This window comes from Hippoglossus stenolepis, chromosome 16 (genome assembly GCF_022539355.2).
Source record: "Hippoglossus stenolepis isolate QCI-W04-F060 chromosome 16, HSTE1.2, whole genome shotgun sequence".
NCBI lineage: Eukaryota > Metazoa > Chordata > Actinopteri > Pleuronectiformes > Pleuronectidae > Hippoglossus > Hippoglossus stenolepis.
In genome coordinates this window covers 15,926,360-15,950,604 of record NC_061498.1, presented here as the reverse complement: position 1 = coordinate 15,950,604, position 24,245 = coordinate 15,926,360, and the positions used below count along the sequence as shown (strand labels likewise).

The 24,245-nt window shown below is 42.5% G+C and overlaps 3 protein-coding genes across 4 annotated transcripts; 1 reads left to right on the top strand and 2 right to left on the bottom strand.

Annotated features, from left to right (window-relative positions):
- Nucleotides 1-3,109: 3,109 nt before the first annotated feature.
- Nucleotides 3,110-6,956, bottom strand: tmub2 (transmembrane and ubiquitin-like domain containing 2). Its single transcript, XM_035180494.2, has 3 exons — nt 6,821-6,956; nt 4,382-5,031; nt 3,110-4,285 (listed from the first exon to the last, which is right to left on the bottom strand). Exons 2-3 carry the CDS (start codon nt 5,014-5,016, stop codon nt 3,892-3,894), a joined length of 1,029 nt encoding a protein of 342 aa, XP_035036385.1. The 5' UTR covers nt 5,017-5,031; nt 6,821-6,956; the 3' UTR covers nt 3,110-3,891.
- Nucleotides 6,957-7,623: 667 nt separating this feature from the next.
- On the bottom strand, nt 7,624-11,310 carry asb16 (ankyrin repeat and SOCS box containing 16). Of its 2 annotated transcripts, none has more exons than XM_035181387.2 (7): nt 11,123-11,310; nt 10,573-10,905; nt 10,234-10,501; nt 9,530-9,938; nt 9,347-9,430; nt 8,102-8,212; nt 7,624-8,018 (listed from the first exon to the last, which is right to left on the bottom strand). In XM_035181387.2, the coding sequence occupies exons 2-7, from the start codon at nt 10,676-10,678 to the stop codon at nt 7,833-7,835; spliced, it is 1,164 nt and encodes a 387-aa protein (XP_035037278.1). In that variant the 5' UTR covers nt 10,679-10,905; nt 11,123-11,310; the 3' UTR covers nt 7,624-7,832. The 2 variants fall into 2 exon arrangements, with proteins under 2 accessions (XP_035037278.1, XP_035037277.1); XM_035181386.2 differs by having other exon boundaries at nt 10,573-10,917; nt 11,123-11,309.
- Nucleotides 11,311-12,181: 871 nt separating this feature from the next.
- hrob (homologous recombination factor with OB-fold) lies at nt 12,182-22,827 on the top strand. Its single transcript, XM_035181501.2, is given in 12 exon segments — nt 12,182-12,374; nt 12,527-12,577; nt 12,853-13,044; nt 13,046-13,099; nt 13,102-13,833; nt 14,112-14,195; nt 16,088-16,222; nt 17,347-17,455; nt 19,356-19,441; nt 19,583-19,705; nt 19,836-20,061; nt 20,562-22,827. Coding segments are annotated over 12 exon segments (1,851 nt in total). The 5' UTR covers nt 12,182-12,371; the 3' UTR covers nt 20,618-22,827.
- The last annotated feature ends 1,418 nt before the right edge of the window (nt 22,828-24,245 follow it).

Here is a 24,245-nt window from a genome sequence, read left to right as displayed (position 1 = left end):
TGGCTACACTTCATTTAAATTGATGCTGACGATACTTGTTGCCACAAGTGGAACAAATCCTTTGGATGTGAGGACAGAAACATGAGAAATGTGTCCAAACACCACAAGTGTTTTAGACGGCTCATAATTCCTCTGCCTATCTGTGTTGGCCTGTGTGAAACCATGAGTTAACTAAATGATAGGATGATGGTTGTTAAGGGTGCATTCATAAATTCAACCTGAACTGTTAAGGAATTTATCGTTTCAGACCAGTGCAGATAAAGAGAAGGTCAGGGGAGTTATGGAAGAATTGGTTAAATTGATAAATTAATTAGTTGTTTAGTTTGAAATAATTAAACACAAACAAATGTTTTAACCAAAGGAGGGGAACAGGGCGGCAAAAAAGAGAAACCTAAGTAACTACTCTACTACAAAAAACTAAAACACATTCAGAATAACAACCCTGTTCCTAGTTTCTAAACAGAAAATTAGAATAAGCCATGAGCTTCCACACATCGTGTTTTACATCTCAGAGAAACTTAAATCTGTGAGGGAGAGGCGCCCGCTACCATAACAATATTTTACATAAAAGTAAAGTGCCTCCTTACTGACAGTGTTTACTGATGCACTTATGTGATCGACAGCCTCTGTCAACAGCAGTAAGAAAATAGAGCACAGACTTAAGATGCCCATCTACTTATTTACATTTTTAACTAAAAACTATTTAAAAAAAAACATGTTTTTCCTCAATAACGTACAAATAATTGAAGTCTTAACCGTGGCTTTCTGAAACCTTCAGATTCTCTTTGTTGACGACCTACTGACTTGTCCTTTTGCTTTTAATTCAACACTTGACATACTGGAGTACTCATCGGTGGCTTTGTGATTCTAGCATTGTATTGCACAGTTTGTGTGTGTGTGTGTGTGTGCCTCTTTATGCTGAATCTAATTCTGTGTGTGTGTGTGTGTGTGTGTGTGTGTGTGTGTGTGTGTGTGTGTGTGTGTGTGTGTGTGTGTGTGTGTGTGTGTGTGTGTGTGTGTGTGTGTGTGTGTGTGTGTGTGTGTGTGTGTGTGTGTGTGTGTGTGTGTGTGTGTGTGTGTGGTTAGAGGCTGTGTGTGAGTGTAATCATTTATATTTTCACCAAACTATGCATCCTAGAATGTGACATTTTTGTGAAAGTGTGCCATTTAAAAGAAAAAACTAAAAAAACAAATACTTTTCTGTTTACATCTTTAATATATTTAAGTTTTCATTTGTCACTGCCTATTTAGTGATGTGTATATTATTTGTGTGTAAATGCAGATTGTGATATTTGACGAGCCTGTAGGCTTTTAGGGCACATGTACAGTACATGTATGTATGATTTGAGTCGGTATTTGAATCATTAATCGGCCGTAATTCTTTCTTTCCTGTTTTATTCTTCCTGGGTTTGTCGGTAGATCAGTGCTGCTGCTCTGCTTTTCATTCATGATTCTGACCGACAAGTCTCCATCTTGTAATTCTCGGACCAACGTCTGATTTAAAAGGTGTAGGAGGCGTTACTTGCTTTAGAGGTCGGATGCACTTTAAAAAATCTTGTACTTGCAACTTTTCACATTTGATCGTCGTAGTGAAGTGTTTTTTTTATAAATTGCATCAACAAACCTCGAAGACTTGACTTTTGTAGTTATTGTTGTAGAATCAGAAATAAAAGTAAAACCTGGGGACTGTACAAAAATGATTTTGGGTAAGAGGGGTTGGGACTAGTACGACTAGTTGAGTCTGTTGTGGAACAGAATAGATGTAGGTCCAAGTAAATACAGAAACAAGCAGTCGGTTCAGCGAATACCTCAACCAACAACCCTACACAGGATTGTCTTGTTCTTATTATAGACATATAAAAGAAAAAAGGGAAGTGCTCAGATAATCTAAATTAATTATCATTCAACATAGTAAAAAGAGAGTGGACAAAAGTATCTGCCGCTTAATCAGCATTCACATGCAGTTAATCAGGCTCTTCCCAAACTCCATCCCTTCAGCTACTTTAGTGGAAATCAGTCCTATAGTTTTGGAATAAACCTGTTAACAAACTAGAAAGTCAATCAAGTCCCCTTCAATTCAATCAAGCTGCACCAATTTATTTTAGCTTTAATCAAGATCTTTGCATTGTTTCTTGAGAAATTCACAAAAATGAATTATATGAATGAATTTATATTATGTATATCAACGAATTTAAATAAAATCCTCCTTTCCCCCACCTTCTTTAACATTGTATGTTAAAGAAGGTGGGGGAAAACATTCACCACCTGATCTGGATCTGTGCCAACATTTAATAGGTTATTTATTCTTCCACAAAGTTTCCTGGAAATCCATCCAGTAGTCTGTGTGTGTAAATCAGCTCATGCACAAACAAATGTAGAAGAAAACATTGGAGGAGGATGTAAAGTTAATATTTGTTTTGGTAGTTCAGCCCTCCCTGCTCACATCACTTGATCCAAGGCTGTATTTACTGTTTATCCCGCTGCTCTTAATATTTCCTTTTATGACTTTACAGGAAGGGTTTTGCAGTGAATTATTTTTTCCATTCCGGGTAGAGTGAGACCTCCTGTAGCTCATGTTTGTTCTTAAGATTTTTAGATAAAGATGTCTTCAGATAGGACACCTCCCTCACCCCAAATCCTTTTTGTACAGTCTCTTAAATCTTTTTCAATTTCACATGTAATATACAGTTTAACTCATTTCCAGTACGACCAGTTCCTTTCTTCAAACTTTATTTCTCAAGATCTGCACGATAACGTGCCCTTTCGAATCTTTTCCAGTGGAGTCTTGTGACGTGCACTAAAAATAAACAGTGGGCATGATCCATTTTTTTTTTCTTCTGTTTATTTGTGACTGAAGCCGCAGCAGCTGATGTTCTCGTGTGACTCTTTACTGCAAATGACAGAGAAGGCAATGTTGTAGGTTCTCGATTTATATTTTTCTGTACCATGCACAAACAAGTGCATGTGTGAATGGACTGTTGTATCTGAACATAATGTGATGATTCGTGGGTGATTTCTCTCTGCTGCCGTGCATACTGTTGTTTGTATAAATAAATGCAGATCGCACACAGACTCAGTTCATCAGATCAATAAACACTAGAAACCAGGATGGTTTGAAAAGCTTTAATCTGAGACATCACTGAAGCCAGAGCAATCCAGCATAATCAGGAGGGTTTAACATCCCACTCCAAATCTTTTAAGTGCCAGATGCAGGTTCATCTGATTCATTTCATCTTTTTTTATGTTATTTACAGAAAATACACAATATATTTACAATATCTTCTCAAAAAGTGTCTATTTTAAAGTCTAGAGATTATTTAAATTAGCCTCTTTCTACATTATTGAGCAACAAAAAATATTCGAGGTCATCGGCACAGCGTCGAGGCGGAGCTGTGCGGAGCTTTAAATCATTCACATAAACTCTAAATCATGGTAAAGAGTCAAACTGGCACACACAGCACAAACAGTGAGTGGTTCCATAAGACTTGGGATTCTTGCATCTTTTTTCTTCTTAAAACACAGAAACTGGACTAACGACAGTAAAAGAGCAGACGAGAGAAAGCCGGAGGATTAAAACGTGGTGTGAACCACTACGTCGTGTCTGAAGAGAAGCTAAATTATGGTTCAGTTTACACAGAACTTCACTCACTGCAGATTAGTATTTACCCACATGTATTGTACAATCACTCATCTTTTTTTTTTATCCTGGTACGTGCACAAACAGGCTAACCCAACCACCCACACATACACTCGCACTCCTCAGCTGTGGTTTCTGCACCAAGGCCCCTTTTTATGATTAGCCCATCTCTCCAGATACTCGCCCACTTGCTGCGGGGTTTTATATTTCATTTTTATTTTTACCTCAAAACATTCAGTTCCCTCTCTGCCGTTTTAGCGGCTGTGCATCCCAAAGATCAGAAAGCTGAAGAACACAGTGACTCCCACGAGGGAGATGGTCGCAGGGGCAGTGAAGAACTGCCTGTAGTTGATGCGGAAGTACCACACCACGGCCAGTATCACCACGAACACGGGCACCACCAGGCTGCTGGTGCTGATGGCCACGCCCGCGGCTCTGAATCCCCCAGAGACTCCGGACGAGACTCCGGCTGCCGCCCCGGACTCGTCCCCCTCCTCTGGATCAGCCTCGAGCAGAACCTGGGAGATGTGGCAGTGGATCACGCTGTTGTGGGTAATGTTTAGGGACAACAAAGTCTTCTTGGGGTCCTGCAGCAACTGGCCTTGGTAGATCAGTTTTGTTTGATGCTCCCGACCTGAGAAGTATTTACTGGGGAAGAGAATAGGTGAGAAGGAGGAGCTGTTGAATGACATATTAAAGATTTATGTTTGAAATTTATCTGTGGATGTTTGAGGTTGTTTTTACCTTTTCAGTACTCCCACTGTATCCTGTGGTTCCACAACAGCCAACTCCTCCGTGTCATTTAAATACTTCAGTCGAACAGAAATGGTAGTGGTAGTGTTAGTAGTAGTAGTAGTAGGAGGAGGAGGAGTGGCGGTGGTGGCGAGGGAGATGGTACTGGTCAAAACAGAGATAGACTTCATAACCCTTTTATTTTCCTCTTCCAGCTCATCCTCATCCTCTTCCTCATAAGCGTCATCCTCCTCCTCCTCATCAGAAGTGTGTCCTCCAGCCTGCGGTGGTTTGCACTGAATGTCCAGCAACAGATCCGCCCTGACCCCCTCCGCACCCTCCCCCTCTCCTCTCTCAGCCCCCGACTCGCCGTCATCCGACTTGTTCTCCTGCGAGGGCGGGGGGGCCTGCTGTTCGGGGGCGTCTGCGCCGGGGGACCCCGCGCTGTAGCTGTCGTGGGTTCCCAGTCCGATCAGCGAGGCGTGGGCGCCCACAGTGAGGATGGTGCCCAGGATGTGGTCGCCCCGATCGGCCACGTGGGTAGAGAGCCAAGCCACGACGAGCGCCAGGACCAGGAGCAACACGCCGCCTGCTGCTGTTACCTCCCCCTCCATCCCGTCCAGCATGGTCAGTGCACACACTGCCATCTCTGTCCTCCGAACCTGGTCAACACAAATACACAAGAAACACGTGGGCTTCACTTTCTGCACAAAGCAACATTCAGCAAAAACATGTTAGTTGTGTAAGCAGAGTCCTAAATGTCTCATCATCTTATATAATGGGAACATTTAAAAATAAATCTATTATAATTTCTGGGAATATGATGTTTAAGTGCAGATATAAACATAAGAGATAAATAATGCAATCTATATAATCTGTTTTTAAACTAATCAGATCTACTTATTTAATTTCTAACATTAAGAACTGGGGATTATGACAAACTATGTATATAGCACTTGTCTTAACAACATTTATAACAGGGAAGAAACAACACAGGTAGGTGAAAAATAATCAGAAGACAAGGGAACATGAGCAGAACAGAATGTACTGCAACTCAATCTGAACACTTTACATGTCAGACAGCATTTCAGTCTGATTCACACCATGGTGTGTGCTTCTTTATCTGCAGTTATGAGGTCGCTCTGGAAAATGTTTATCAGTGATCAGCAGGACTCGTCTGTGGTAACACTGGATTTACAGTGTGATGTTTTTAGATCACATTTTCTGCTTCACTGGATTTACCAGAGGACACATACTCTACAACGAATGATTTGATAAATGTAATGATTGTTTCATCTGCTGGTTAAAAGATTTTCATTCATCAAAAACAGTTTGAAAAAAGTAAAATGGCTGATCATGCTTTTAGAGCCAAAGGCGACATCTTGAAGATTTCTGTTTACACACATTTATTTGATCATGACGCAGATAAAGACAAACAGCAAATCTTTAAAACTGAGAAGCTTGAACTAAAGTTATTTTATTTCTGCTCGACAACTGAAAACCAATTGATCAGCAGAACAATCTCATTCAATTTCTTTTGATCAACAAAGTGATTAAACAACTTTCAGCACTAAGCAACAATTAACAGGAAATACACACGTTACAGGAGATAATCTCTCACTTGGAGCTTTTCCTGCCTTTTATAGTATATTTGACTTTGATATATATAGATTGGTAAATTATATTTTTTCCAATTTAGTTTTATCACCCAAATGGATCTCAAATTAGCCAGTTGGCTAACACTGGCACAATTAAAGAAATACAGATTTGTGTGTATTGTCTGTATAAATAAATATAGGTATTTCGAAATTTCGAATTTTTTTTTTTTTTTAAATCTCCAACTTAGCAGAAATAAAGGGTTGTGTCCTGATGAGGTAAACTGTGACTGAGGTTTGGGTAAAACACAATCCTGGTTCATGTGTTTACCTCGAAACAATAAAACTCTGTAAACGTGCGAGTTCGCAGCCAGATGTTTTTATTATTAAGACAACACATCTGGCAGGAAACACCCAGTGAACCGTTTAACGTGCTTTGACTACGTTATTCAGCACGATCGTTACTTTACGTAAAGATCCGCAGCAGCTTCTTGGGCTGGTCAACAGCTGTGAACCTGTAGCTGTGATGCTAAGTCTTAACATCCGGCTAATATAAGCTCAACTCTCCCCTTTGTTAGTGAACTCCACGTCCACACCTCCTGTGTTAAACACGCAGATGTGAAATCCAACGTGTCGAGCTGCTGACTTGTCCCATTGTCTCCGACCTGCTGCTTTTTCCCACAGAACCTTTCAGCTAAGCTAAGTTAGCTTGTGAGCTAGCCCTCCCTGCTAGCTGAAAAACGACCTTCGGCGGTTTTCGGTGTGTTTCGCCGCCGCAGGTCTGATGGAGTAAAAGATGTGAGCAGAGTGTGAGGAGAGCGGAAGTGGCCGCGGTGCAGAGAAGCTGAGATCTTACCTGGCTGCTGTGAAATCAGCGCATGTTTGAGGACGAAGCTAAACACCAGTTAGCAGCTGCTGCTTTAAACACATAATAAACACTGAGGCGGCGTGACGTCAGCCGGCCACAGGGAGCGCTTGTTTTGGTGACGGCTCGTCCCGGTTGCTCCTCCTCATAACATAATACACGAGTTAATACAAGAGACCAACAGTTAAATAATAATTATTTCTGTGTGGCTATAGAAATACATATACGATTGTGTCTAATGATACATTTAATCTTATCTGTTCTGGTGCATTCTGGATCATTTCAAGGATATATTTAAATTCTATATTGTAATCAGCAATAGAAAAATATTTTTTTAAGCATGGGATAGACAGAGGATTGATGTTACAATGTGAAACTTTATAAAAGCGTTTTTAAGAATGTTTATAAAAAGGTTAAAGGAACAATCTACCACAGGATCTCTATGAGGTTTAGAGAAAATACCTCTGTGGTAGCTGGGAAGTAAAAACCCACTGCTGCATTTAAGTCCTATTAAATTACAAAATAATTATTATTCAAATGTATTTTAATCACCATCCATCCATCCAGACACCCACCAATCCATCCATCCATCCATCTACCAATCAATCCACGCACAAATCCACCCAACCCACCAATCCAAACATCCGTCCATCCACCTCTCTATTCATCTATCTAATATATGATGGGGTGTTGTATAACTCGATTCAATAGAGAAATTACAAATTAATGTTAAAACACCTGTTACATAAACCCTGTATCCTGAATAAATGAAAGGAAATGTAAAACAATGGTAATTCATGAGGTGGTAAAGTTGCTTGTATTTTCATCCAGACATTACACATAAAATTAGTATACTTTTTCAAATGATACACTGTCCAAACAACAGTCACATTAAAAACACTCCAAAAAAACGTGTGTTGGATTAAAAAAGATAGATTAACCGAAACAGGTTTTTATCCGTACATGTCAGAGCACCACCCTGTTAAGATCATTCAACACAAAGTCAGTTGAGCGTCCCGTCATTACACAGCAGCACATAATCCCTCACAGAGCTGGGAATGTCCAGTTTACTGACTGCAGAGCGACACCGGGCCCCGAGGTGCAGGCGTAGAGCACATCGACACAGATGCTGCAGAGAGCGAGGCTGGCCGCTCCGCTGACGCACCAGCTTGAAGAAAGGCCGATGGTCCTGAGGCAGAGAGGGAGAAAACAAAGAGATGACCGAGAGCTGGATGGATGATGAAGAGGAGGAGAAGAAGTGCTTGGACTCACCTCATTTATGTCATCAGACACGGCGTCAATCCATTCACAGGGAGGGACGGACGTGTACGAGTTCAGCATCACCTCCAGGGTGGCAGGAGAGAGGACACACTGCTTCAGCATCTGCAGGGAGGACAGAGAAAGTAAGAAAAAGTCTCCATTACAAGATATTCAGCTACTTTCAAAGGTTCAGTGAGTAGGATTTAGTGACACCTAGTGGTGAAGTTGCATGTTGCAGCTGACCCCCCCCCCTTCCACATATGAAGGAGAACCTGTGGTAACCTTCAGTTGTCCTAAAAACTCAAAAGGTGTTTAGTTTGTCCCCTTTGGGCTCTTGTAAAAAACAATGGCGGCCTCCGTAGAGAGGAGCCGCTCCTGATGTAAATATAAAGTATTTAAATATAAAGGGCTCATTCTAGAGTAAAGAAAACAACAATTCATACAATTTAGATTAAACACACTAGTGAAAACATCAGTAAGATTATTTTATATTTAATTACTGACAACAGATCCCTTTTACCTTAATCTTACACACTGAACCTGTTAAAGAAAAGATTCTGCTGAATGGAACTTAAAACTACATTAAAAGAGAGGAGAGGGTTGGTTTCAGGAGTTAATCCTTGTCTAACTTGTCTGAAAGGACATTTTACAGTATCGTGTGTAAAAGCCTTTTTGTTGCTTTGATTATTTAAACTAGTCTAACAATTGTCTTCGTCGTAAGAGCATTAAAAATTCTGAGCTTTATCTTGAAATAGTGGTATTTTACTGTTTCCCCGTATTTGAATGGATTAAGTCGTTCTAATTTTCAACAACACTCTTATAAAGAGGATTTGAACATCAACCAGTGTGGATGTGAGACTTGGACACAATCTCCACCTGTGCCTATATTTGAACTTTTTACGATGCTAGAAATTACTTATTTCATCATAATTTTGTATTTCCTCTTTTCTCTAGATTAGTTTGTATTTTATGACTTTTGACATATTGTTTGCCTTACTTAGGTAGTGTTCAACAATCACTGACATGGTGTGTGTCTCAGGAGTTTGAAGCTCTGGCATAAAGATGTTGTCGATTCATAGAGGTAAAATTGTTTCCAGATAAAGTTCCAGGACTCAAATTGTCAATGTGAAGGAATTTATCCTTTTTTCCCCACAATTAATTTCTCCCTCGCACCTTTTTTAACACCTCTGCATTAGATAACACTTAATTCACATGCACGAGTCATGAAATTCTCTCAGTGTGGGTGATGATTGGAACCTTTGGTGAAACGGTCTTGGCTCCGTGGTTGAGAAGGGATCGTGCCACTTCTTCTGGCTGCTGGTCCAAGTAATCTTCCACCACCTTAAGGAACAAGAACAAGAGTGTTCATTCCACTGCCTGAGCTAAATATATGGCCATCTTTCAAAATACCAAATTTGACTTCTCTCCCTCCTCTGCTACCTGCAGCAGACAGTCCATCGGTGTGAATCCTGCACAGTTTTCGACGTTAACCTTTGCTCCGTGCTGCAGGAGGACGTCTACGATCCTGGAGCAGCAGTTGGCGCAGGCGTTGTGCAGGGGTGTGTGCTGCTTCCTGCCCGCAGTTCTGGGGTCAGCTCCTGCGTCCAGCAGCATTTGAATCACTCTGAGGTAGCGGCCGGACTCGGACGGCCTCTCGGCTACAGAGCAAGCGGCGTTCAGAGGGGTCTCCCCCTCTCTGTTCGTGACCAGCACGTCCGCCCTGTGGGTCAGGAAGAGCTCCACGTGCTCCTCCAGGCCTCGCCGAGCCGCCACGTGCAGAGGTGTGAGCCTTGACTCCCCCATCCTCACGTCGACCTCTGCACCTCCATCTAACAGCAACTCGGCACACCTGAAACAAAGTGCACAGGTTTCTGATCACACTGTGCACGAGCATCAACGTCTACAATCCAAAAACATCTTTTCTCACAAATGTTAGTTCAGAAAATGAAGTGGTTCATGAAGTGATATTCTCAAACCTTTTAGGACAAGTGGAATCTTCTTATATTCTTGTCAGGCCATTGACCTTACTTTTAAAAGTGATACGGACTTGACTTCAGTGAACCCTGAAGACAATGTGGGCCCAACAGAGAGCCGAATGGGGTTTTTAATGTTCTGTGAAATGATCAGTTTGCTTTTTCACTCACTGGAGAGACTGTGCAGAGTTGCAGAGGTGAAGAGGAGCGCTGCCGTCTGCAGTCAAACCCTCAGGGTCTGCTCCATGGGACAGCAGCAGCCTGACGCACACAGCGTGGCCGCCTATGCAGGCGTCGTGGAGGGCGCTGTGGCCTCCGGGGTCGTCGTTCACCTCGGCTCCACGAAACAGCAGCTCCTCCACACAGCCGGCGTGTCCTCTGCTGGCAGCCAGACGTAACGCCGAGGTCTGTTTCACCCTGGAGCTCAGCGTCCACATGCCTGACGGACAGCACAGAGAGGATGTCACATAGTCAAAACACTAACGGAGGACGAGAACAAAGAAGTCTCACCCATCTCTGGAGTCCACACCATCTCCTCCTGCACCGTCTCCATCAGGGCGTTGACCATCCCTGGGTCCTTCAGCACCGCATACACTCCCCTCATGTCTCCAAACATGAAGGTGTTGTGGATGGCCGTGTCCCTACAGCGGACCTGGGGCAGAGGGGCCCGGACTTCCTGGAGCCGCTGCTGCTCCCTGGGAGGAGGCCTCGGAGCTCGGGGCAGCGGGGCCCGGGTCAGGGCCCTCCTCTGGGCCAACGCTCGTCGAGCATTCTCCCAGTCCTGAAAATCCTGCTCCAGTCTCAGAGAGCGCAGTGTCGTGGATGTGAAGGGAAATGTGTTCCCTGACATGACACCTTAGTGGTCAGTGCAAGAGAGATGACTATTTTAGCAGGTTTAAAAAACCAAACAACAACACAGGTTTGGAAAGAGAATTTCTTTCGTGTAAATTATCTTTACGCTGAAACTTCATACAGAAAATCCTCTAAAGCAACAGGGTGTTTCCTCACACACCCTGAGCAGTGCTGTTTGCAGAAATGGCAGATTACACATATTCCTCACCCTTCCCTGGAGCTGCAGTGAGTCACCGGGGTCCAATCAGAGATCAGGTGAAAACTCCCATTCCTGTGTTCAGCTGCGTTTCCCTTCAAGTTACAACCACGACGATAAAAGCCCCACGTGAAACGACCTGTTCTCTGTGAGCTCAGTCACAAGATTGTTGCTCAAACACAACTTCAGCACTAGTTATTAATAGATCGGAATGCAAGCTGACACTCGATTTATCCACTTTAACCACTAGATGGCAGCATTGGTCCAGCATGTTAAAAGCCAACACAGGTAAATCAAAGACCAAAGAAAGGTCAAGATAGACAACATCCTAATTCATTCACAACTTTCAAACGGTGTTGTAGAATATTATAATATTTGGTTTGCTGAAATGTGATTGGGGGCAGCCATACTTGACAAAACCAATCATTCACCTCTTACATTACTTACAGATTAATTTAAGATGCTTAACGTACTTAAATGATGATTTTCATCTCTTGACATTGAAATAAATAATCTTGACTATAGTTTATATCGCGGCATAATGGTTTATATGGCCTATATAAGGTCTACATGGTCAAAAATTATAAAAAGATAAAAATATAATATAATGTTATATAATTTTCCTGTCACGATAAATGTCATATAATATATATAATTATAATTTTGTGTTATAAGTATTTAATCAATATATGCTGGACTTTTGTTAGATTGTTGCTATTGATGACAATTATATTGCTATATTTATATTGATTTATTGCCCTAGTTTACATAAAACCACAGGAAAACTACTAAACAAAGATGAATGTACCTGGTTCAGTTTTTATGCTCCAGGAAGACTTTCCTGTTTGCTTCTGCCTTTCATTAAATCTAATAATACTATTACTTTCACTCGTGTATCCCCTATTTTATTGATTTGTTTTATTCTCATTGCAAATGCTGTGATATCTTTTTCGGAAAAGCTTCGTTTTGTGTTGCTTTTACAACTAGTCACCAAACTTCTACACAAATCAACTCGCCACGGAACGCGGTGACGGATATCCTGAGGAGTGAACCCTCTCGCTCGGCTTCCACAACATTTGTGTAAACATTGTCTACGTCATCACGTCGTGTTTGAACGCAGCGGCGCGTTAACGAGGAAAAGTCACTTCACCCGTAGCTCGTGATCTTGTCGCGTCTCAATTTATAAACACGTGTGTTTAATGGCATCGAGCGTCTCACTGCACCTGAACCATCACACACGGCTTCTGTGCGTGTGCCTGCGATGGTGAGTGAGCAAACAAGCTTCAGCTAACGAGGCTAACGCAGGCCATGCTAATAAGACGTTAGTTTGAGTCTGTAACACGTTTAAATGCAGTTTATCACACTGCTCAGTGTTTTATGTAACGTGTGTGTTGTTGTTTCATTCCTGTGTCACAGACCTGTAAACTCAACGGCCTGTTCAGCATCGGGGAGGACTTCGATGATGAGGTGATTCCCTGCAGACACACACACACACACACACACACACACACACACACACACAACTACCTCTCATAGCTCCCTTAACCTAAATTAAGTCTAACCCTAAAACCAAGTCTTGACCCTCGGACAGACCTTTGAAGAAGTGAGGACAGGTCAACATGTCCTCACTCTGTAGGGTCTATGCTTCAAATGGTACAGGGACACACACACCCACTTGATTTCAGCTGTTGGTTAACTGTCAGCTGTCTGTACCCTGATGATCGTCCATCTGTGTTTCCCAGGACCTGCTCGAAACGGACTGGTCTGTCCGCTCGGCGTCCGGAGCCTCCGATGTGGCAGCTGTCGTGTCATCCTGCTCACTGCGGGCCCCCACTGCTGCTCACACAGAGCCGGAGAGGAAGCCCCTCCAGCGAAGTGCCCAGAGATCAACTGCCCCGTTTAATGGCACCGCCTCAGCAGCAGCAGCAGCACCACACTGATGCTGCTGCTGGACAAACTGTTGTTGTGGGTTTGAGACAGCTTCCTCCTCCTCCTCCTCCTCAACGCTTCACTCCCTCCGTCCTCCCACACAGAACAACACAATTTTGGCACAACATCCGAAGCCCTGTGCGGCCCAGGATGATTTCGATGATTGGGATGTTGACCTGGCAGACCTGGACGAGTGTGACGGCCAGATGGGTCAGCCGCCTCCACCTCCCGCCCCCTCTCCATCTGCGCCCACAGCCGAGCCGGCATCTTCAGCCAAGACGCTTCGAGCCCCGACCTGTGGAGGGATTCAGACGCTGCCCGATCGGACGCTGAGTGAGGTCAACGCCGCACGCCAACCATGTAGCTCGTCTAATCATAACCTGCCCTCCCGGACCCTCTCGTCTACTCCTGTGCGATCTCCGCTTCCCCGCCCTGCTTTCCTGCCTCCACAGAGTCCTGGGGTTTTTCCTGGCCTCACTGCCACTTCTCCTGCCCCGAGCCCCATTTCCAGGACACTAATCCGACCCCAGCCGCCACAGAGACTATGGTCAACTCCAGGACCCTCCCCTCAGGCCCGTGGCTTCTTTGAGACAGTCTCCCCAGCCCCCTCCTCCTCCTCCTCTATGAACTCCACTATGCTCAGCCCTCATCCCCTTCACGCACCGCTCCTCACCAACCGGCTGGTCCAGCTTGTATCGGCTTCCAATAGGCTTACTAAGAAAAGGCCTCACTCTGAGCCTCACAGGACACGGACCCGACGGTTCCCCGGGCCCGCTGGATTCCTGCCACAACAGGTTGGTACCATCCGGCCGTGGTGCTCTTCCTCTGCCATTCAGCTGTATTTCCTCACATCTGTTTGTATCTTCAAGGGTTTCAGTTTGTGAATGTGGCCCCCAGGGGCAGTTAAATCCCATGAAAGCTCCCCTGATGGTTTGCTCTGGTCAGAATTTATGCCGCTGCTCTGTAGATCTGTCACCTAGACACTAATGAAATAACTGTTGAAGAAATCTATCAGTTATGTGTTTGTTTTTCCACCATATGATAATTTGCTTGTGCTCTCTCTCTCTCTTAGCCACAAGGCCAGAGCCTGGACGATGTAGTGGTTTCTGTCCCTCACACTCCTGCTCACGGTGCTGTGGCCCGGTCACCAAACCAGGTAATACAACCTCCGAAACAGACAAACACCCCCCCCCCCCTTGTATATGCCTTTTTATTAAGTATCAACCAAATCTTGGATGACAGCTGGAGCGGAGAGCCTGTGACTGACCATTGTTTTCATTAGCAACCGTCTGTTGATAATTTTCTTCATTAATCGATTGTTTGGTTCATTAAATGTCAGAGTAAAGTGGCAGAGTCTCCCAAAGCTCATTCCAACAAACTCCAGTGTCTTTGTTTTGATCAACTGTCCAAAACCCAAATTATCGTTTTAATATCATAGAAAAACAAGAACATTGGTGAATATATAAACTGCGAAGTCAGTTAATTATTTTTGCATAAAAAAAGAACTGAAAGGATTGGTTTTCAGAATTGTTACAGAATCATTTTGTTTTGATCAATACTAATCAATTATTTGACAAATTGTTTACCTTGTGACAGAAGTATAATGTACAATCAGAGGAGTGGAAGTGGCATGATGACCCTCTCCCCTGCCTCTCACCCAGTGCATGCTGGGATAGGCTCTATGAAAAGGACAAGGGAGCATAAAATAATACAAGTGAATTGCATTCATAGAACTAATGTTTTATCAAGATTTCTAGCAAAAGAGGGAGGAAATGATGACTTCTAAAGAACCGGTACCTTCTTTTCTTTATTGTGTGCAGAACAGAGGAGCAGCACATAATAATTGAGGCTTTGATTTTTCAAATATTCTTTTAAGGGCTTCTCAACAAATGCTTTTAGAATCATCTCTGGATGATATATCAACATGACTTGAGGCCAATTCTATATTAAGTTCTTTTTTTCTTTATGAGACTTTTCCACCTTCAAAACCAAACGGAGACGAGGTCTTGCTTTAGATGTGAAATAAGGCTATATCCTCAATAATATGTTAAGAAGATCTTGGTCCACACGAGCATTTTAGTTCCACTTCAGTCATAATCTCTGTCCATATTTACACATCGGAAACGCAGTTCACATGACCATTCACATAGACTGGGCATGTGTGGGTGTGTGAAGGTGTAAACAGGAAGCAGATTGTCTACTCACTGTGCAGGAGGCAGGACGTAACGTACAAATTCTGCTGCGGAGATCATTTTTTCGTTTACAGCGTCGGCTGTTGTCACCAAAAGTACCCTTGACATCTTGGTCGGTGTCTTCCCCGTCTATGGTACCGCTTTTTTATCCTGATATGTTTGTATTCCTTTTTTAAAAAATTCAGTTTTGTGTCTGTCGTGTGTTTAAATGTCATCAACACAACCATCTACTCACTGTGAAGGATCTCCTGCTGTGTTCTCATGTGGGCTCATCCGGACATACTCCAGAGTTTTTAAGAGAGGGCCGGCCGGAGAAACTGTGGAGAAAGTCCACAGCCTCTGACTCTTGACATTTGTGTTCTCACATAAAACCCCTCTGTCAGGAGATTATCCGCAGGTTCCATGCAGCTCTGAAAGCGGCGAGAAAATACTATGAGCGACAAACAGAAATGATGAATAGTAAGACGAGAGACTTGGACCAATGACGAGGTGGAACTGTTAGTGTTCACATGGCTTTTTCTTCACCGCTGGTTGTGAATGATAACAATGAATCAGGAAGTGAATGTAGGTGACATTGTCTCCAAATATCTGTTTTGCTTGTCTGTACGAAAACGCAGTCAGTTTTCAAATTAAAACAGGGCCAGCTGCATTTCTAAACTCTTCAGTTTTAGGTGTTGGAAAACTCTGGACACCAGGCGTAACATAGCAAGATACTTTTAAAACTAAATGTAGCAGTGTGGATGTAGCCTGACTTTTCAACAGAAATGTCTTTAATAATGTCTATAAGTCACGAATCACGTTGGCATAGTGTCCGTTTTGTTTAGGTAGTGATTCCACTTTTGGATTTGATTTACAGGTTTCCAGCTCACAAACGGAGGAGGACGAGTTCAGTGGCGGTGCCTGGGCAGCGATGAAGGCAGAGATGGGATTGGATGAGCGGAACCCGTCGTGCTTCCTGCAGACCTACAGTGTGGTCATGGTGCTTCGGAAGGTGATTCCCGTTGCTCTTACACTCTTCTCTGTCGCTCAATTACACAAACAAGCTCCTGAAAACAGGTTTACTCAAGCATTGAAACTGGTGCTGATATTTAGGTCAAGCAGTTTATTCAATCATTTCTCCGCCATCCTAACAGACTGTGTTTCCCTACTGGAAGTCAGCTGCCATAATCAGGACAAATGACTCCCTGTGCTGGAGGTGTTTTGTAATTATAAACCGTACAATCACCCATCAATCACTCTAATGGAGACTGCATTTATTCTGCTCCTTCTGCGTGTCGGCCGCGGTGGAATAACTTATCAGTGTGTTTGAGTGGCAGTCGTCGCGAGAGGGCTTCCACGTGTCGGCTTGACGTCGCACACGCTTGTCATCGGCTCCATTTACATGCACAGTGTCACTCTTAGCACTCTGGCTCAGCTCAGTCAGGTTAAGCTGTTTACACAAAAATTGAAGTTCCAAAAATCCCTGTTTGAAATGGACCCTTCCCTGCTTCTGTTGACTGAACAATAAACATGGTCCGTCCAGTGCAGCAGAGGGACAGAAGGATCCCGACAGCAAATACACATCATTGCTGTTTATTTGTTGACAGCAGTAAATCTCCAAACACAAACTCTGACATTTGTTCTAATGATGGGAACCAAAAGTTAGAGGGATAAGATGATTAATGTAGTAGGAGGGGTTTATTCATAGAGATGGACATTTTTGGTTTTTATTGAATTAAGTTTCATAAGTAAAATATTATGGTGTAAAAAATTATATGTATATGCTATATGAATTGGCAATGTTTCCTAAGATGTTATCAAAGCCCTATAGCAAAGAAATGTAATTACTTTACAGTTCAACCTTGAACTCTACTATAAATAACAATAAATAAAAAGAAAACACAAGTGTAACCAAATAGATAAAACCTTTTGTGCATAAAATGTAAACATTGCATCTGCATTGTTTTTAATGTCAAACAAAAGGTTTCATATCTGTAAACAAAAACAGATACGGTACAGAGATGTCTGTGAAAGGCTCTGATTGGCTGATTTTTGTCACTTTTCAAATGAATGAACAGAATAACTGTTAGTCAACAAAGGGTAATGTGTGTTTTTTTATTTATTTCATAAATATAGGCTGCACTGAAGCAGCTGGCAAAAAACAAAGTGCCTAACATGGCCGTGCTTCTGAAGAGCATCATCCACACACACACGGACGCCAAGGCCGTGTTCAAAGACCCCACAGGTACTGTACACACACACACACACACACACACACACACACACACACACACACACACACACACACACACACACACACACACACACACACACACACACACACACACACACACACACACACACATATTTTTAGAAAAGAATTACAGCCTCGTTGATGAAATGTGTGAGATGAGGTAATTAAAGATCTTGACGCCAGTGAAAACTCCCCATACTGCAAATACACTGATGTAGAGAAAAGAAAAAGACAACTGTTAAGTGATATTGAATAAAAGAGAGCGAGAAGTGGAGGAGAAGCTGTGAGCCGTTACAGTATACTAACACGTTCACCTCGGTCCTGCCCTTACAGCAGCAGGCCTCTCTGCCCTCTGACAGTTTCCTCCTGCTCGCTCCTGAGGCTTCAGCCTTTCTGTCTGATCATCGTCTTAGCATTGCCGCGGTTGCCATGGCGCCCGGAGAGCAGCCACACGAGGTGTGCAGATTATCAACACTCAGGAGTGGATGTTCTACTCGACACCAGACTTAAGTGCTTATTAGTGATTCAATTGCAGTAGATTGGCATCAGCAGTGGGTGGGTATTAAGTGCTTCTGACACCACGAGGGACCATTCTGTCAGTAATGTGCCTCCCACCAGTCGGAGGTTTGCAGCTTTTTTTTCTCCAGCAGGCAGCTATCGCCTGCTGAAGCTGCGGTGATTATGTACCAGTGCTGAAAAGATTAGCAGGTTAGTGGAGTAACGTGAGTAATCATGTAAGTCATTAAAAATCAAGAATGCACAGACAAAAAAAATCTGGCTTTAGCTTCTGCAGTGAGAGGATTTACTGCTTTTCTCTGGCTCTTTTAAATTTTAAATTGAACATCTTTAAGGTTTTGGTGACAATTTAATTTTATTCAAGAAGTCCCCTTTTTTTTACAAAGGCAAATATCTCCTCCACATGCACTTTCTCTGCAGATACAAGTCATTTCTACATATTTGCAAAGTTGAATTTCTCATGCTGACTTAAATCTTATTTATTAAGAAGAGGTTGAGAGGATCATTGCACTGTGCACAAGTCTGCAATGAAATGACATTTTATCCATTTGAAATAGTAAAACCATAGAAAATCAACATGAGGTGGTTGATGTTATCGTGGGACTGCAACAAATAACGGTTATCAAAAACACAGAGCAGTGTAACAATTTTATATTCATCATTAAACTGTGACAAGCAGCAGCAGTTTATGTAATTAACAGGAAACACTGCATATTATTCACATTTTTTTATAGTTGATAATAGCTACTGAGTCTGAGGTTTTTTTTGGGTACCTGACACATTTAGTATAATATTTGATGTACGGATGTTTGGTGCCGAGCGTGTAGTGAACACTGGAATCATCAGAGCTGTCTTGCACCTCCTGTGAGTGAAGACAACTACTTTGTGCTTGTTTGATTCACTCTAGAGTTTATGAGACACGTATTTCCCAGAAACACGTTGGGGGGGGAAAAAAGTGTGCCCACGCAGTTCCCCCTGTCACAGAACATGAGACTCGCACAGCCAGGACATCATGGTTAAAGTGACAAGAACGATTCGGATTCATGACCCGACACCATCGATTAATACATAAATGTCAGTTTGTGTGTGAAGAGCGACAGAAACAAGCAGAGACACATTTACTCACAGGCTGCAGACAGGAGAGAAGTTGTCCTGCAGATTATCACACAACACGGTGTTCCTTTGAACTTCATTGTTGCAGAAGAAGTGACGCAGCACACGGGGTCTGTTAAAGACAATTAGCTAAAAAAACCCTCCAGTGATGGGTTTGTCACCTTTTTATATTGCATCTTCAAATTTTTTCCCCATTGATATAAAAATATGGTTTAGTTATATTTGGTCAATGTTCTGTCCCTCTGAATATGTTTGACTGAAGGGGAGATTCAGGGAACTGTGCACCGGCGTCTTCTGGAGGAAAGAGCGGAGGAGCTGAAGGTCGGAGCCGTGCTGCTGCTCAAACAAGTAAATCTCACCACCACAGTTTGTTCAAACTTATATTTCAGTCATGATCGTAACTGCGGTTTAATTTTAGCTTCAGCAAAATGCACGGTGGTTACAGATCTGGTTTGATTCTGTTTCACCGAATCCTTTGTCTTTGTACAGGTTGGTGTGTTTTCCCCGTCCCATCGGAACCATTACCTGAACGTGACACAGAACAACCTGCTGAGGATCTACACCTCAGATGGAGTCAGTCTGTCCTCCACTCAGCTCCCCCCACTCGTCCTGGTGAGTGTGTGTACTCTCAGCCTGGAAAAAAAAAAAGGAATCACACAGCTGTATTCCTCCAAATATTAAATCTGTCGTTCAGAATGGCGCCGTCAACCTGCCAAAACAGTTTTTTCCTCTCTCTATCAAGGAGCCAATGTTGCAGTCAACCGCTCAGCCTCCCACCATCCGCCGGGAGCCAGTGTCTCAGATGCATCTGGTGTTTGACGAGGAAGAAGACGAGGGACAAGAGGGTGGAAGATGCACAGAGGGAGGCAAAGACCCTCAAGCCCCAACAGACGGCAGACCGCGCTCCAGTGGAGGCCCCCAACAGCCTGCTGGGAATCCAGCACCACAGGACCCAGACTGGGATGCAGGTGGGGAGTCTCATATTGTCTGTAATAATACTGGTTACAGAAGGAAAGAGATTAATTCTGATTTCCAAATAAAACAGATTCACTCTTAGGCCTTGAGTAAAATCTAAGAGTAGCAAAACAACATGACTTCTGATTGCACTGTTCTTCACTACAGCTGCAACCAACCAGTGTTTTCATTTTGATTCATCAACTAGAATGTCACACAGTAGAGCTCATACCTCTGCCAACAGTTCCTTTATGAAACCACATTAAAATTGACTAGATCCAGATTTTGATTCGAATCTGCACCAAATTAGACACTTTTGAATACCAGCCTCATCACGAGCAGGGAATTATGAGATCGGTAGAGTAGTTTTTGCATAATCCTGCTAAATAACAACTCTTTGCCAGAGATAATCATTATTCAGTTAGTAAAATGTGATGATTCACAATACAGGATAAAGATGTGATGTGAATAACACATGTTTCATTCGCTAACTTGTTCTTCGTCTGTTGTGCAGATGATGACTTGGACGAGCTCCTGGGAGAGTTGCCCGAGGACACCTACAGCCTCTGATGTAACTTTACATCAGCAAATGACTGTGTCCACTGACTCGAGTTCTTTCATGACGGACTGATTGTGAACCTTTTCTTTTCCTGACGTCGCTTCTTGAAAATCATAGTTGCCTGACGGCTGCAGAGCCAGAGACAGAGTGTACTACTGTGTTCAGTACCGAGTTTAAAAAAAAAACAACAGAGTATCGTCCTGAGTTAATTTGTTGTCACAATCTCATTATTCTGCATCATTGATGATTGATGTGTTATAAGAAGCAGTCACTCGAAGCCAACACGTGCTCATTAATTAATCACAAAGCTCCAGAAATCCACCCAGTTGGATTTCAGCTCCACTTCTCACATTCTCATAAAGACTATAATTATAATTAGAGATCGTGTGTGCGTGCGTGTCGAAGAAAAAAATCCTCTCACTTTTCATTCATTCTTGTCCATCGTCACTCCTGCGTCATCGACCTTGAAATGAAACACACATATGCACACCATAGATTTTCGAATTATACAAAATGAAAGCAAAGAGCGTCATGTTTCTCTCTGCTACATTTTAGTTTTCGTCCGTGCCCTCCTCTTTTCCGGCTGTGTCCGTTTATCTGAGCCTCGGAGTGGAGTGGATAAACTGTGACCCGGCTTGTTGCCGTGCATTAAGAGGTGTATCGGAGGTTGTCAGGCAGGGATTGCAGCGAGGAAGTCGGGAGTCCCCTGAGATTTGTTAGACCAGAAAGCGTTGATCCTTGCCTGAATCGGGGTGGAGTCGCTCTGTGACTAACAGGCTCTTACGGAGACTCCCAACAGGATCTGAGCCCCAGATCCAGACTCCTGCACTGCCCCCTGCATGCCTCAGAAACCCTGTAACAGATTCAGGTTAATCCTCAGCCTCTTTGTCATGTCGTCTCTGATGCTGCAGCAGAAATTTCCTGGCTTGTGTTCAGAAAGAGAGGGATGGGGGGGGATGATGAAACAGGGTGCGTTTGTAGTCATCTCAAATACGTCTGGCTTTCTCCTCTTAGCTGTGTGACTGAAATAAGTTTACAGCACAGTCTGTAGGCATTTGCACAGTGACACTTTTTCTCCTGCTTTGGCTCAGTACATCTACACAATTGATCTTAGACAATGACTCTGAGGGTGAAGTGCTGACTCTTAGCTGAAATATGGGGACATTTACATCCATATGGTATGAATGTAGCAGAGATGGTAACACTGTCCCTTTCCTCCTGCTTCAAACATTTTGTTATATGTTTTTTTTAAGGGATAAAAGCCTCCTCATTTGAATTTGATATGGATTTGAATGACATTAAAGGGACGATTTACCCAGATTTCACACTCATCCCGCTTCGTATCCTGACCGCAGGTTTTACTTGTCCAGGTTTAAAATTAATTGCTCCTAAAATCACTGGCAAAACACATTAAAACAAGTCGGCAGCAACACGTCTTTCCAAAAATAGTTTCCAGGTTACTGTGAATAATCCACACTAATAACCAGGACACTGCTTCTGGAAAAGAGATGTTGCTGTTAGGTATTTTTGAAATGTAATTTTTCAAGCAGGACAAACTCATTTCCGTTCTATGTACAAACACCTGGATAAAGAAAAACACTACCATTTTCTAGCTTGATATTACCAGAAGTTAATGAAAAAAATATCTGATTATTGTCATTTGAATGAGCGTTTAGGTTTGAGGGTGTTTACAGCCACAGAATATGCAGTGAACAGATTTAAGTGTGTTCACCAGTTAAGTTCAACGTCAACACTTTAACCTCACAGCTACTGATTAAGTTCAAATCCAGTGTTCTGAACCAAACCACAAAATACATATGTCACTGTCCATACACTGAAGAGCTGCTGTTTATAGTATATTAATCAGATCAGGACTCCACAAAGAATCCCACGCTGAAACCTCAGGGGTCACCATGATGATACATATACTTGAAACCCCTCATGTCAGGTTGCATATGTTACCAGCTAAACCAAGAGGTGGTAATTCATCTATCATTTGTATGTCTTGAATACTGTTTATAGACCTTAAGGGGACTTTATCAAGTAATTGACAGAAAAGATGTGAAGTCTGAAAAGATCAGAGCCTCATTTAAAGAAACAAATCTTTTTCTTCTGTCCTGTTAAACATCTGAATGATCTGTTCGGCAGCCCTTGCACCAAATAACGATATGTATGACTCTTGTTACATAAACGATTTGAATTCTTTGAAAGACACATTTAATTGTTGCCATTTTCCTGAGAAACACTGGATACTGTCCTTTCTTCAAGCGTCTGATCATTCTCCAAATTAAATGATCCAAGAAGGTGGTCGGGGGGGGAGCATTTAATGAATTGCTCATAACTGTCCGTGCTATCTGTGATGAGGGGTTAAAGTTAATGAAGTCAGAATGGTAAGTAATCCTCTGCTGCAGACACAGAACATCTAAGTGTCGCTGCACACCAGCAGGGGGTAGCATTTCACAGCTTCCCTGGCAGTTCAGGTCCTAGTGGACCTCATTAGTCAAGTTCATAGGTTTATGAGAGCGAAGTGACATCCAAAACCCAGTTAAGAGTCATGATGATAACAATCCTAATCGGGGGAGATTTTAATTTGACCAGAACAAGGCTCTTTGAATCTATCTCTGTGTGTGCATGTGCGCTCTCTCCCTTATCGGCACATCTACCAATTAAGACCTCCATAAAAGGGGACGCTCGGTTCCAAAAAGTCTGCAGCTATTGCTCACAATCTGGAATAATTTGCCCTTCAACTTCAGTCGCCTCTCGTCTGTGGTAATAATGGAGGGGGCCCAGTCTGGCTAAATTTGGTACTTCTGCATCCTAATTATCTCCTGGTAACGGCATATTATTTTTCATAATCCATAAAGATAGTCAGAAGTGTAATTACTCTTTCAGTCTAGTCATGCATATCGTATAAGAAGTGCCTTATGACTGACAAAATAAGATTTTTAAAAAAGGATCCTTATCTATGGTTTAGTCTGCAAAGTACTGCTAACTCGGAGATTTGACCAGAGAGGCCTGAAATATCCAACAGGCATCTTTTTTAATAAGTTCTGTCTTAAGGGAAGAGCTGATGCCTCTCAAAGGTTTGGAAAATAAATGTCAGGCAGGGGTCAGTGAAAGATTCAAATGTGCTCTACAGTACCAAAATAGAAATAACAAAAGCTGGGGCCTATTTACAACAAATGACAGAGAGCATGAAACTGTCCACTGGCCATGTTATTAAAACCAATACCTAAATTCAATAACATATTAGAAATATAAACATTTACACATACCAATCATATCAATATGATGGTATGTTTAAGATGTTCAAAATGTATCCAAGGGTCAAAGAAAAAAGTTAATATTTGTTCCATTTTGTTACCATCAGTTCCATGATGGTAACAAACAATTTATTATTGGAAGAATGACAATGGACCTTGTTCTCTCAGTTGCTTTCTAGGAATTTTTTTTTAATAAAAAAATAATTATACTCACTCATTACATAATACAGTGAATACTTTATGTTCACATGTGAAATATATACAAGAAAAAACTAAATAAATGAGGAACATGGTAAATGAAGCTGCTTCAAACAGTGTAAGTCATCAGATCTCAACCTAACTGAACACCTAAGGGAGGGTAACATGTTGGATAGCC

Excerpts from the sequence above, each read along its gene's own strand:
- tmub2 (XM_035180494.2), bottom strand. The coding sequence starts at position 5,016 with ATGGCAGTGTGTGCACTGACCATGCTGGACGGGATGGAGGGGGAGGTA. Across the intron at positions 4,286-4,381 it reads ACAGTGGGAGTACTGAAAAG|TAAATACTTCTCAGGTCGGG; the intron begins GTAAAAACAACC and ends TCTCTTCCCCAG.
- asb16 (XM_035181386.2), bottom strand. The coding sequence starts at position 10,912 with ATGTCAGGGAACACATTTCCCTTCACATCCACGACACTGCGCTCTCTG. Across the intron at positions 9,939-10,233 it reads AACTCTGCACAGTCTCTCCA|GTGTGCCGAGTTGCTGTTAG; the intron begins GTGAGTGAAAAA and ends ACTTTGTTTCAG. Across the intron at positions 8,019-8,101 it reads TGTCTGATGACATAAATGAG|GACCATCGGCCTTTCTTCAA; the intron begins GTGAGTCCAAGC and ends TCTCTGCCTCAG.